At 52.1% G+C, this 13,916-nt stretch overlaps 1 protein-coding gene across 1 annotated transcript in view; it reads right to left on the reverse strand.

Annotated features, from left to right (window-relative positions):
- LOC103187748 (vesicle-fusing ATPase) overlaps nucleotides 1-9,936 on the reverse strand; it is a 49,418-nt gene extending 39,482 nt beyond the window's left edge. The window contains exons 1-4 of the mRNA XM_042343332.1: nucleotides 9,815-9,936; nucleotides 5,286-5,371; nucleotides 2,261-2,360; nucleotides 1,709-1,748 (exon numbers count right to left, since the gene is read on the reverse strand). Coding sequence (XP_042199266.1) covers nucleotides 1,709-1,748; nucleotides 2,261-2,360; nucleotides 5,286-5,371; nucleotides 9,815-9,826 — 238 coding nt within the window. The 5' untranslated portion in view covers nucleotides 9,827-9,936. The remainder of the gene's footprint in view (nucleotides 1-1,708; nucleotides 1,749-2,260; nucleotides 2,361-5,285; nucleotides 5,372-9,814) is intronic.
- Nucleotides 9,937-13,916: the final 3,980 nt, after the last annotated feature.

Raw genomic sequence — 13,916 nt, forward strand, 5'->3', positions numbered from 1 at the left:
GCTCCCTGGGCAGAGGCTGGTGGGCTGCCTGCCAGCCCCCGACACCTGCCGGACCCCGTGGGCTGCCCCGAATCAGGGCAGACAATGAACAAGCCCCAGACCCCCGCAGCTCTGGCTTTCAGCATCGCTCTGTCACACTGACGTCTTGCAAAGCCTCTTTTAATTACAGGCTGGCAGGACCGGCTGGGATTGAGCGGCAATCTACACAGCTGGACCCCCTCAGCCTCATCCGCTGGGGGGAGTGGGAACCATCCCTGGAGCCCAGCGACACTGGAGCACTATATAAATGCAAGTTGTTGTCGTTGTTGAGTGAGCAATTCTGCATCACTGAAGTGGAATGAACGCTGCAGTACTGGTGGCTGCCACCGGGCGGCCCACACTCCAGCCCAGCACAGCCTCAGCCCAGCACAGCCCAGCACAGCACAGCACATCTCAGCTCAGCACAGCTCAGCCCAGCACAGCACATCTCAGCACAGCACATCTCAGCCCAGCACAGCACATCTCAGCACAGCACATCTCAGCACAGCACATCTCAGCCCAGCACATCTCAGCCCAGCACAGCACATCTCAGCCCAGCACATCTCAGCCCAGCACAGCACATCTCAGCCCAGCACATCTCAGCCCAGCACAGCACATCTCAGCACAGCACAGCACATCTCAGCTCAGCACAGCTCAGCCCAGCACAGCGCATCTCAGCCCAGCACAGCTCAGCCCAGCCCAGCACATCTCAGCACAGCACAGCACATTTCAGCCCAGCACATCTCAGCCCAGAATAGCACATCTCAGCCCAGCACAGCTCAGCCCAGCACAGCTCAGCCCAGCACATCTCAGCACAGCACAGCACATTTCAGCCCAGCACAGCACATCTCAGCCCAGCACATCTCAGCCCAGAATAGCACATCTCAGCCCAGCACAGCTCAGCCCAGCACAGCTCAGCACAGCACATTTCAGCCCAGCACAGCTCAGCCCAGCACATCTCAGCCCAGCACAGCTCAGCCCAGCGCGGAGTCGCTGGTCAAGGAATTCTATTGCAAGGTATCAAATTGTTCAGTGAGGAACCTCACAGCCCCATCTCTGGCTCTGGTGCTCAAACGGCGCAGGAATCTTTAATGTCCGGCGGGACAGGAGCAGACACCAAGCCAGTCTGATGGCAACAGGGAAACAGGGGAGTGACGGAGGGAGAGAGGGACCAGTATAAGGGAGGGAATATAAAGTGTGTGTGAGAGAGCGAGATAGACAGACAGACAGACAGACAGAGAGAGAGAGGGTGAGAGACATATGTTGGTGATTTTCAGAGAGCACCACAACCTTGAAAAATAACCAAGGACTCTTCTTGTAGGAAAAACAATCTGATTTTGGCACAAACGTGACTGCAGGGAATCAGGAAGGGAGAGAGTAAATGGGCAGCGCATTGCAGTGGTGGAAACTGTGGGCAACCAGGCAGGGCTGTCAGTGAGAGGCAGCGAGACAGAGAGACCAGCGGCACATGGCAAACACCGAACCTAGCGATAACCCAGGCGGCTAAATGGGAATTAATTCACAGTCATCACCATCACCGCAAACACACCTAAGCGGCTAGGAGATATTTACACAGACGCACCCACACAGACACACACACTCACACACAGACTCACACAGGGGTATTGCAGATAAGGACCATGGAGAGGAGGGAAAGGACAAGAGGCAAATGGTGAAATAAAACTCATACCTTCCACTTCCTGGCCAATGGACAGCCCCACCCACTTCCTCTGGAAAAAACAACACAGCCCAATCCGTCATCAACAACAACAACAAATGACATTACATGATGACTGTTACATTGGGAGGACGTCCCAAGGCCCTGGATAGTCAGGAATTTGGACCCGAGTTGGGGGTTGGGATCAGGAGAGGTGGAGGGTGGGGGTAGGAGGGTGACCGAGGGTGGGGTCGATGAGGGGGCTCTTGAGACGGGCCTTGAAGGAGGCGAGGGAGGGGCCAAGGCAAAGGGATTGTGGGATGGAGTTCCAAAGGGTGGGGGCAGAGAGGCTGAAGGCCCCACCACCGATGGTGGGGTGGGGTAGGCCAAGCGGGGGACGTGGAGAAGGCCGGAGCCCACTGAGCAGAGGGAGCGGACAGGTCCATTATGGCGTTAGCGGGTCACAGAGTCAGATCGGAAGGAGCAAGGGCCTGAAGGCTTTGAAGGCTTTGAAGTCAACACACAGCACGGCAACTCAACACAGCCTCGCGCAGGGAAAACAGGGGCAGAGGAGGAAGCTCCTACCTGGGGCAGGCTGAAGGCAATGTTCCCTGAAAGCACGGTGTTGTGGCTCTTCACTGTGAAGACAAACTTGTGCGTGGGGCTGGTTTTCACTATCACGTGTCTGGGGAGAGACAACACATAAGAACATAAGAATTTGCTGGGCAAAAGACCGAGTTCCATCCAGTTCACCTTCCACCAGCCTGCCAGTCGTTTACACAGGTCACGTCCCAAACTCTACACTGTATACACATCAGCCGCCCGCCACACCATAAACACTGCGCAGTAATCCATTCAAATCTTGGGATACAGTATATGAGTAATTGGAGACGTGACATATAGTAAGTGGAGTTTGGTTTGGAAGAAGCATTAGGCAACCGCAATCTAAGGTTCCCAAAGCTTTCCACTGTTGTTGTAGACTAATCCATACAGAGTTAATTGCTGTCAACATCTCCAATAATGTAGCAAGATATAGACGGCGAACGAGATGGACCTTGGTATTTATTCATCTAGAGATTCCTTTTGTTCCTAGGAACACAGTGACCTGCGACACTATAAACCCCAGCACAGCAACACAGGCTCAGAGAGCCGTCAGCAATGGAACTGCGAGGGGCAAAGCTCTGCCCTGCCCTGGGAGGGGCACTGTGCAAGTGTGTATGTGTGTGTGTGTGTGTGTGTGTGTGTGGGTGGGTGTGGAGGATTTTGTGGGTTGGTATGTGTGTGTGGGTGTATTTGGGTATGGGAGTATGGGGGTATGGATAAGGGCATGTATGAGTGTGGGATGGAGGCTGCTGCTGTCAGGGCAACGACCTTGGAACCATTACATTAAGGAGACAGTTCGGCTCATCAATTTACGGTCTGCTCTCTTCTCTGCTCTCTTCATGTGAAACTGAGAAATGCTGGTCAGCTCAGCACTGCTCAGCTGGCTCGCTGCCATCACTGGGTGTTTGCCAGCCGTGAGCGCTGAGGAAGCCTAGGCTAAAATATATCTCACCTCGACTGGCTCTGCACCAAAACAGCGCAACTTTATACAAAAGACAAAATAACAGAGGTTCACGGCAATTGGTGAGATGCAAATCAAATGGAGTGCTTAAGTGCTTATCTCTTTTCTCCAATGGATGTTAAAAACTGTAATAATAGTAATAATAACCCTTTCATTTGATACAGCGCCTTATCACGTTGTCTCAAAGCACTTCACGGGACATAATAATAATAATCCTGGCATTTGATACAGAGCTTTTCACGTCTTCTCGACGTCTCAAAGCGCTTCACAGAGTAGACTGTAAAGTGAATTGACTGTATATTTGAGGGCAAAATGCAGCAGCCAATTGCGCACAGCAGTGTCCCACAAACAGTCGTGGAATGAAGTGACCAATACTGTGTCATCCATGTACAGTAAAATGGAGTGACTGTGTGTTTTGTGGATGAAAGGGAACATATAAGAATCTGGCTGTGTGTTCAATGTGACCCCCGAGCTTTGAGTCAGGGTCAGGGGAAGAGACACAGGGAGAGGGAGGGAGAGAAAGAGGTGTCCACAGACTACATCTTGACCACGTGCTGTTAGCAGCCATCACACACGGCAGTTGCAGTCAGTACCATGGACAGCAGCCCCAACCCTCCCACAGGCCCACCACCTCTATCCACACCCCTCTCCCCCAACAACGAAACATAGGGGTTATTTTTGTAGGGATTATTAACCCCGGAAAGTGATCCGCCAATCAACTAACAACCGGGTCCCTGCTCACCAGGTAAAATAATCATCCTTGCATTTGATATCGCGCCCGATCACATCTTCGAGACGTCTCAAAGCGCTTCGCAGAATATACCGTCAAGTGAATTGGCTGTATATTTTGTGGGCGAAACAGAGGCGTGTGGAGTAAGGAAGCTCGACTAAATTTTGCCTTGCCCGGGAATCAAACCCAGGTCCTCACGCTTGCGAGGCGAGTGCTCTAACCGCTGAGCTACAGAGCTGTGTACCGACAGAGCCATTAAAGAGAATCGCAAGGCTTTCAGCTGATTCTCTCTCTGAAATCAGTCACGAAAATTGAATACTTTAAACGCACAAAAGCCTCGTGACTGGCAGTCTGGCCTCCCACACACACACACACACACGGCAGAAAACCTGATGAAGCAGCCAAGATTCACGCAGATAGAGAGGCGATAATTAGGTCGGGGTGAGGGAGAAATAAAGAAGATTTTCATTTCAATGAGACAACAAGCATCAAAAGGCTTGCGATTACTCATTACTCATGCTGACTGCCCACCTCTCAGCCATCCTCTCCAACCAACGAACCAGCTGCCTCCACTCGACCGGCTCCAACCTTCGTGTCCCTCGTGCCCCCCATTCCAGCCCCGAAACTCTGGAACGCTCGACCCTCTATCCCTTGCCCCCTGCCCGCGACTGTCAAGCGCTCTGGGACGCCACCCTGTGCGAGGGGCGTGAGTATAAAAGCAAGTTGTTGTTCTTGTTGTTGTAGCCTGTCCTGTACAATCAGCTGAAGCCTCCGTGTCGCAGGTGGGAGTCAGGCTCAGTGTCAGCCAGGATCCCGGAAAATCGGAACGCCACCCAGAACCGCGGCAGACAACATCCGATCAGCCAGCTCCTTCCTGGCACAGAAGCTGTCGGGAACGCTCGCTGACCGGTTACCGATGGCCAGAAAACAACATAGTGGGGGGGGGTCCTGTTTACGCACCCCCCCCACCCCCCCCAAAAAAAAAAACTCCCGGCCTGTAAACCCCAGCGGTTAGCATTGACACAGAGGCGCGACACAGGGTGCAAACTCAACATGAACCAGTACTCGCTCGCTCCCAGCACAAGCCAATAAAATGATCAATTATGTTGGCGGCCAGACACGACTGCATCGACCACACCTTCCAGTGAGATGAGAGGAAAGCACAGCACAGCGCAGTGCAGCACAGCACAGCACAGCGCAACGCAGCACAGCACAGCGCAACGCAGCACAGCACAGCGCAACGCAGCACAGTTGGGTACTGATGGCAACAGGGAAAGGCTTTCTAAAGGGGACAAAGCGAGGGCCGAGGCACGTACTGGCCATTCTGGAAGTCCTTGTCGTTCACCACAGCACAGTTGGTCAGCGACAGCTCGTCAGTGGGACACCGCGCTGCGAGCATAGTCTGTAAACAAAACACACCCACGACACTGGTCACTTGTACATCATCTTCATCATCATCATCATCATCTTCATCAGCCTAACATTCCTCGCATTCGATATTAGTCACGTCTTCGAGACGTCTCAAAGCGCTTCGCACAATAAAGTGAATCGACTGCGTGTTTTGTGGGCCAAACGCGGCAGCCAAATGGCCCACGGCGCCTCCCCACCCCACGCCCCCACCCCACAGCGAACAGCCGTGGACTGAGTCTTTGTGGGCCGCTCAATCCTGATGGTTGTCACAATTCCAGTAAATTCCGGTAAATTCACAGGAAAGGAGGCCTTTCAGCCCCTCGAGCCTGTTCCGCCATTCTATCAGACCACAGCTGATCTGTACCTCAACTCCAATTATTCCACCCCCACACTTACACCGGACCCCCCCCTCGGAGCACCGTCCTGTCGTGGCTGATGTTACCTTGCAGCCACAAGTCGTCAAACTGCAGGACTTTCACAACCTTCTCTGTCTCGGTTTACAGGAAACTACGGTGCACTGACACAATAACCTCTCTGGCACTCGATTCACGCCTGAGCTCATGTTGATCGGAAGGAAGGGATCAGTTGAACCAGTGCAAGGCATCCCCTATAATGCAGCCTCCCACACGCACCGCCCCCCACCCTGAGACCCTGTCACCCCCCTCAGGGGCAGGTAGATGGATAATAATATTAATAACAATCCTTGCATTTGATACAGCTCTTTATCGTGTCGTTGAAACATCTCAAAGCGCTTCACGGGATACATTGTAAAGCGTAGTGACTGTGTGTTTTGTGGGCAATACCTGAGAGTCAATTGCGAGCAGCAATTTGTTTGTGGAGAAGAGGGATTATTAGATAAAAATGGAAACGGGTTGTAAGAGCCCTGGTCCCATCAGGGGTCATTAGTAAAATAAGAATATTTATCGGGATATATTGTTTCTCTACCTATAAATTTTATATATATTAATCAGAAAAGCCATCTGGTACAGAGACTGGAGTCGGGCTTCAGGGCAAATGGCAATGGATTAGATTTAGTCAGGACAGTATTGGTTTTTCATCTCTATAATTGGACAGTAAACAAATTAAAAATCTCACCACTTTGCTTTAACCCTTTGGGCCACTCAAGCTGTCCACCCTGTGTGAAAGTCACTGTGTAAGTGCAAAATGTTGACGTTATCTTTTAATCCCATTTACCACAATCTATTTTGCTGCCTCCCCCTCATGACCTTAAACACTGAAATGGCTTCCCCACCCCTCCCTGCTTCAGGGAACACCACACAAATCTACCCAGACTCTGATCATAAGCAAATCCTTCGACCCCACGCATTAACGTAACGGATATAAAAAAAAGCTTTGCCGCCCTCAACCGCCCGAACAGTAATGTTTCTAATAATTAACGAGCTGCCTTTCGGACTTCATTCAAAACCCTCGTCCTCGTCTTCAAAGCCCTCCATGGCCTTACTCCTCCCTACCTCTGTGACCTGCTGATCCCCTATCAATCAACCCGTCCTCTCCCTCCACTCGGCAGCCTCCGCCTTGCTCGCCCCACCATCAGGCCTTCAGCCTCTCTACCCCCACCCTTTGGAACTCCATCCCACAGCCCATTGGCCTCGCTCTCTCCCTCGCCTCCTTCAAGGCCCCGTCTCCAGACCCTCCCCTTCGACCGCGCCTTTGGCCACCCTTCTACCCCCTACCCCTACCCTCCCTGCCCTCCAGATCCCAACCACCAGCTCGGGTCCAAACCCCTGACGTGAAGGGCACTGCGTAAAGGTCATTTGTTGTTGTGGCTGTTATTTCAGATTTCCAGTATAGGTATTTTTTTTTAAGTGATTAATCGCCCACATTGTCGCTGCAATTAGATGTTGTTAGTGGAGACCAGCGGGCAGTCTATATTTTTATTGCGATACCCACGTGCATTACAATTTAGAGCTAATGTTGCAACATAATAATTTGGTCAATTCAATCCACGACTGTTTGTGGGGACGCTGCTGTGCGCAATTGACTCCCACGTTTCGCCCACAAATAATAATAATAATCCTTGCATTTGATATAGCGCTTTTCACGTCTTCTCGACGTCCCAAAGCGCTTCACAGAATATACTGTAAAGTGAATTGACTGTACACTTGTGGGCGAACGCGGCAGTCAATTCAGTTTGCGGTATATTCTGTGAAGAGCTTCGAGACCTCTCGTTGACGTGATAAATGCAAAGATTATTATTGTTATTATTATTACATGCATGTGCTGAACATAGATGGTTAGCTGTTAGGATGTTTATAATATTAGGGGAACAGAGATTATAATAAATAATCCCAGCGTTTGGTTCAGCACTTTTCACATCAAGGCCTCTCAAACCTGTTGACAGTATGGTACACTACAAGTGTAGTGACTGTTTACCTTGCTGGTAAGACACCGAGAGAGAGAGAAAGAGAGAGAAAGAGAGATTCTCTTCTCTTTAATCAGGTGGATTTTAAGATCTACTTAAACAGTCACGTCTCATCCACAGGACGAGTTTGTGACATGAGAGACAGGAGGCTGAGGGTTACACACACACGGTGACAGCTTGTAGGGCAGCACTGACACACAGCTTCACCCCCCCCCCCCCACACACACACACACAGAGCGCCCCCACCCCAACCCTCACCCCCCAACACACACACAGACAGACAGCATCCCCACCCCACCCCCACACACAGACAGCATCCCCACCCCACACACACACACACGGACAGCATCCCCACACACACACAGAGCGCCCCACCCCCACCCCCCACCCCCACACAGACAGCATCCCCACCCCACACACACAGAGCGCCCCCACCCCAACCCTCAGGGACTGCATTGCATCCCACAGCCTCTCCCACATTGCCGATGCACCAGCCCGGGAGCTGACAGCTCGGTGCAGTCCCGGTTTAAACCCAGGGCCGGGCCGGGCCGGGCTGGTCTGGGCTAAATATAACCCGGTGGCAGATGCGGCGGCTCAGACTGTGGCTCCGGCCCCTAATCCACAGCTCGGGGGGGGGGAGAGGAGAGAGGGAATGAGAGAAGGTAAGTGAGGAGAGGGGAGAGAGAGAGAGGAGAGAATGGAGGAGAGAATGAAGAGAAGAGAGAGGAGAGAAGGGAGGAGAGGAGAGGAGGGAGGAAAGGAGAGCGAGAAAGAAGGAGAGGAGAGAGAGAAGGAGAGAAGGGAGAAGAGGAGAGAGGATAGAAAGGAGAGGAGAGAGACAAGAGAGAAGGGAGAGGAGAGAGAGGAGAGAGGAGAGAAAGGAGGAGAGGAGAGAGAGGAGAGAGGAGAGAAAGGAGGAGAGGAGATGTAGCGAAGTTGTTGTGATGTATCTGTGTTGGGATACAAAGTGGATACATTGTCGCCGCGTCACAGGGCCGCGCTGTGTGTGTCACTGTGTGTGTCACTGTGTGTCTCTCTGTGTCACTGTGTGTCTCTCCCTCTCCCTCTGTGTCACTGTGTGTGTCACTGTGTGTGTCACTGTGTGTCTCTCTGTGTCACTGTGTGTCTCTCCCTCTCTGTGTCACTGTGTGTCTCTCCCTCTCCCTCTGTGTCACTGTGTGTGTCACTGTATGTGTCACTGTATGTCTCTCTGTGTCACTGTGTGTCTCTCCCTCTCCCTCTGTGTCACTGTGTGTGTCACTGTGTGTGTCACTGTGTGTCTCTCTGTGTCACTGTGTGTCTCTCCCTCTCCCTCTGTGTCACTGTGTGTGTCACTGTGTGTCTCTCCCTCTCCCTCTGTGTCACTGTGTGTCTCTCCCTCTCCCTCTGTCTCTCTGTGTCACTGTGTGTCTCTCCCTCTCCCTCTGTGTCACTGTGTGTCTCTCCCTCTTCCTCTGTCTCTCTGTGTCACTGTGTGTCTCTCCCTCTCCCTCTCCGTGTCACGGTGTGTGTGTGTCTCTCCCTCTCTGTGTCACTGTGTGTCTCTCCCTCTCTCTGTCTCTCTGTGTCACTGTGTGTGTCTCTCCCTCTCCCTCTCTGTGTCACTGTGTGTGTGTGTCCCTCTCCCTCTCTGTGTCACTGGTGTGTGTGTTGTGTCACGGTGTGGTGGTGTCACGGTGTTGTGTCACTGTGTGTGTGTGTGTGGTGTGTGTCACGGTGTGTGTTTGTGTGTGTGTGTGTGTGTCCCTCTCCCTCTCTGTGTCACTGTGTGTGTGTGTCACGGTGTGTGTGTGTCACTGTGTGTGTGTGTGTGTGTGTCACGGTGTGTGTGTGTGTGTGTGTCACGGTGTGTGTGTGTGTCCCTCTCCCTCTCTGTGTCACTGTGTGTGTCACGGTGTGTGTGTGTCACGGTGTGTGTATGTGGGTGTCCCTCTCCGTGTCACGGTGTGTGTGTGTCCCTCTCCCTCTCTGTGTCACTGTGTGTGTGTGTGTGTGTCACGGTGTGTGTGTGTGTGTGTCACGGTGTGTGTGTGGGTGTGTGTCCCTCCTTACCCGGCTGGCCATGGCGCTGAGCTGGGGGTTGGGGGGAGGAGAGGAGGAGGTTGAGCGGTGTCTCTGTTCCACTTCCTGCCGCTTCTCCCCCAGTCTGTGTCTGTGCTGCACAGCAGTCAGCGTGCGCGCCCCCGACAGCAACCGCGTGCTCGCACCACCAGCACTGACTGCTGCTGCCACCAGCGTGCGCGCCCCCCCCCCCCCCACACACACACACACACAGCTTTGAGCTGTTTTTCTCTCTCTCTCTCTCAGTGCAGTGCTGGGGGGGTGTGGGGGTGTGGGGGGGTGTGGGGGGGGGGTGTGGGGGGTTGTGGGGGTGTGTGTGGGGGGTGTGTGTGTGGGGTGGGGGGGTGGGGGGGTGTGGGGGGGTGTGTGTGTGGGGTGGGGGGGGGAGCCACTCTCTGTCACACACAGTCCTCTGGGTGAGCTCCAGGCCGAGACCCCCTCCGATCCACTCCGATCCGATCAGTCGGGCGTTCAAAGACTTGATCTGGAAAAGGAAGAAGAACGTCTCTCTGGGGGTCCCGGCCGACAATCCAATCCTAGAGTCCCTGTAGCTCAGGGGGTTACAGACCCCTCGCCTCGCACGCGAGAGGACCCGGGTTCGATTCCCGGGCGGGTCAGGTCAGGTCAGGTCAGGGGCGAAACCTTCGGCACGTTTCCTTACCGCACACACACACACACACACACTCAGCAATCGGTAGGAACCCGGTTGTTAGGGTCGTATTGGCTGATCGCTCACCGTGGTGGGGGGTGTGGGGGGGGTGGGGAGGGGGAAAACGGGTAATAATCCCTTCAAAAAACACAAATGATAAAAATGTGGCCACTCGATTCGCGGCTGTGTGTGGGACGCCGCTGCGTGCAGCTTTACCCACAAAATAGACGGTCGATTCGCTTGACGGTATATCCTGCGAAGCGCTTTGAGACGTCCCACGGTATCAAACGTCAAGGACGATTGTTGTGATGATTATATTAATTGTTGTTGTTGTGGTTATGAACGTGACAGCGAATCCGTTCCGTTCCGGCCACGGCCCCAGCGAGCGGCCGAGCCAGTGCGATAGCGCTCGGAGTGTAATTGGATGCGGTGGGACACCAGTGGGAGTTCCCTGCTCTCCCGTTGCCTCCAGCTCCTGTCCCGATGCCAGCCACGTCTGCAGTCTGTCGAAGGTTGAAATTGGAACCTTTTTTTTTTCACGGGACGGTCGGAATAAAATATGCATCCAGCACTCTAGGTGGCAGTCTGCCCCCACGAGATGACAACTCGAGCCGTGCGCCGCTCCCCTTTCTCCTGGTGGAAGAGCCGCTGCTTTTAATCTCTCTCGTGAGATGATAGCTGCGGTCCCGCTGGCACAGGGACAGCGTGGGATCGCCCGAGAGCCTGGCTCTTTGGTCCGTTCGCACTCTCATCCCTCCCTTCTGGAACACCCACCCGAGTCACAGGGAAGTGCAGGGGTGGAAGACACAGAGCGACCGATGTGCTATCAAATGCAAGGATTTATTATCACTATTTATTATTAAATGCAAGGATTATTATCCGTCTACCAATCCCTTCAAGCCCCGGCACCTCCCCTGCCTGTTCGACCCGCTTATTCCCCAACCCACCACCCGCCTCTGGCCTCCTGCTTCTCCCTCTTCCCCTCCGTTCCACCGTCGGCATCGTGCTTTCAGCCCCTACGCCCCGAAACTCTGGCACGCTCCCTCAATCCCTCCACCTCGCCCCCTATTTCCCCGTGTTCGGATCACGCCTTAAGACCTTCTTCTTTGATCGTGCTACGGTCTGCTCCACATGGCTTGGCCTCAGGCTCCGGCACTAGTAAGTGCTCCGAGACACTACCCGGCATGAATGGTGCTACATAAATAAATGCAGATTGTTATTGTTATTAATAAAGAACAACACTTTCAAAGCCATTGATTGCGTCACTGCACAGCTAACCAATTCCCCATCTCAGATTTGCGGGCAGTAGCTGCTTCCGCCGCCTCTCTAAAATGACTGAAAATCAAAGCGCAAAAGGACTAACGATCTGAAAAATTAAGACAATAAACGTTAAGAAGCTAATACAGAAATGGTGTGGCGAAGGCAAACGTGGCAGCCAATTTGCGCCCACGAAAATATACCGTCAATTCACTTTACAGCGGATCCTGCGAAGCGCTTTAAGACGCCCCGAAGACCTGATAAGGGGCTGTGTCAAACGCACGGATTACGATATTATTATTATCCCACAAAAAAGAGTCAGGAGCGAGTCGGAAGTTGTGCGCCGAATTGCCATTGGTCTCCAGAGTAGCTGTGCTCAGCTGTCTCGCATTCCTCCCTCCCTCCCTGCCTTCAGGTGTGCACGCTCCAGGCGACCTGAGATTGCCACATCACCTGCTCCCAGAGTGCCAGGCAGGCAGGCAGGGAGGGCAGGCAGGGAGGGAGGGAGGGCCAGCCACCTCCGCGATCGCCTGACTGATAGACACGTGGCTCTTGTGAAACAGGAACCGTGAGTCTGGCATTGCATCATCCAACCAGAGTTCCGGGCAGGAGCAGATTCCATAGCAACCAGTCGGGGTCAAAATGAGCGAGAAAATGCAGCTGTAAATTCAACGTCGGTTAGAGCAGGCCACACCTGCTTCCAATTCCCCTCCCACCCCCACACAGGTATTTTGTCTCTTGTCCAAAGTGCTTTGCAGGTAATTGCAACCAACAGTTGAAGGTCCCCTGCTTATAACAATCATTTGATAATTATAATCCTTGCACTTGATAAAGCGCATTTTGAGACGTCTCAAAGCGCTCCACAAAATATGCTGCAAAGTGGATGGACTGGGGTAATTTGTGGACGAAACCTGGCAGCCAATTGCGCACAGCAGCATCCCGCAAACAGTCGTGGATTGTGTAACCAAATGATTATTATTGTTTTTAGAATGTTATTGGAAAAGAGAAGGAAGTTTTTTCCCCCCCCCCCCATTTATTTACTGGCCGACAACCTGCCAGTTAAACCGGTTGTTCTCCTCACGGCTGTTTAGTGAACTTCTCTACACACAGAAAAACATTTGCCTGTAAATACACAGCCATCACGCTCCACAACAAAGTACTTTTAGACATTAAGGTGTTATCAGCTTCCTCAAGCCCTTGGCTGGGATGGAATGTCAGGCTGGACGATAAGCACAGCATTTGGGATCAAATCTACAACCTGATGCTAAAGCAAGAACAACTGAGCCAAGGTGAAACAGGGTGGATTCTGCAGTGCATTAAATATTAAAGGGGCCTGGTTGCTGCATCGGGAACACCTTTTCAGGCAAAACAACAGCTACCGAGAGATAGATACACAGCATGTAATGCTCATTCCCAGCCCAGGCCATTCCAAATCATATATATTGGCTCCAAGTTTATGATATGCTTTCGGTACTTTCTGACCTTTTATACAGAAGCACTTTAAGATGCAGTGCTATATAATAATAATAATAATCATCATCATCATTGCATTTGATATAACACCTTATCATGTTATCGAGATGTCTCCGAGTGCTTCACCGGATACACTGAAAAGTGGAGTGACTACACACCTTGTGGCTTGACACGGCAGGCAATTGTGCACAGCAGCGTCCCACAGACGGACATGGAACAAATGACCAATTTTATTTTGGGGGATTGTTGGCCATGACACTGGGAAAACTCCCTTCCCTTAGCAAATAATGGGATCTTTAACATCCACCTGAACAGGCAAAAGGACCTTGGTTTAACATGGTATCTGAAAGATGGCTGGCTTAACATATTTTCCTGGAACATTGTTCCAACATGCACACTTTGGCAAAAAGTGGGCGGAAAATAGACTTTATCTGTTGAATGAACTTCAGTTGGGGAATGTATGACTAAGCTATCAAAAATCTCACTAGAGACAGATGTTCCCTGAAACTGCTGGGAGTAGACAGCTGATTTCATTCTGCTTCACGAAAAGGATGACTTAATTCTACTTCGAGACAGTTTTCTGCGGAAAATAATTGAATTCTCCCTTCACAGACTGACTTTTCTGTACAAAAATGGCCCCAGGGTTAGTGGAATTTCACAAGCATCTCCACCCAAAAAGTAAATATGTGCGGGTCATGGTGAAATAATTTGCTC

Source organism: Callorhinchus milii, unplaced genomic scaffold, assembly GCF_018977255.1.
Source record: "Callorhinchus milii isolate IMCB2004 unplaced genomic scaffold, IMCB_Cmil_1.0 Scaffold23, whole genome shotgun sequence".
In the NCBI taxonomy this organism is placed as follows: Eukaryota; Metazoa; Chordata; class Chondrichthyes; order Chimaeriformes; family Callorhinchidae; genus Callorhinchus; species Callorhinchus milii.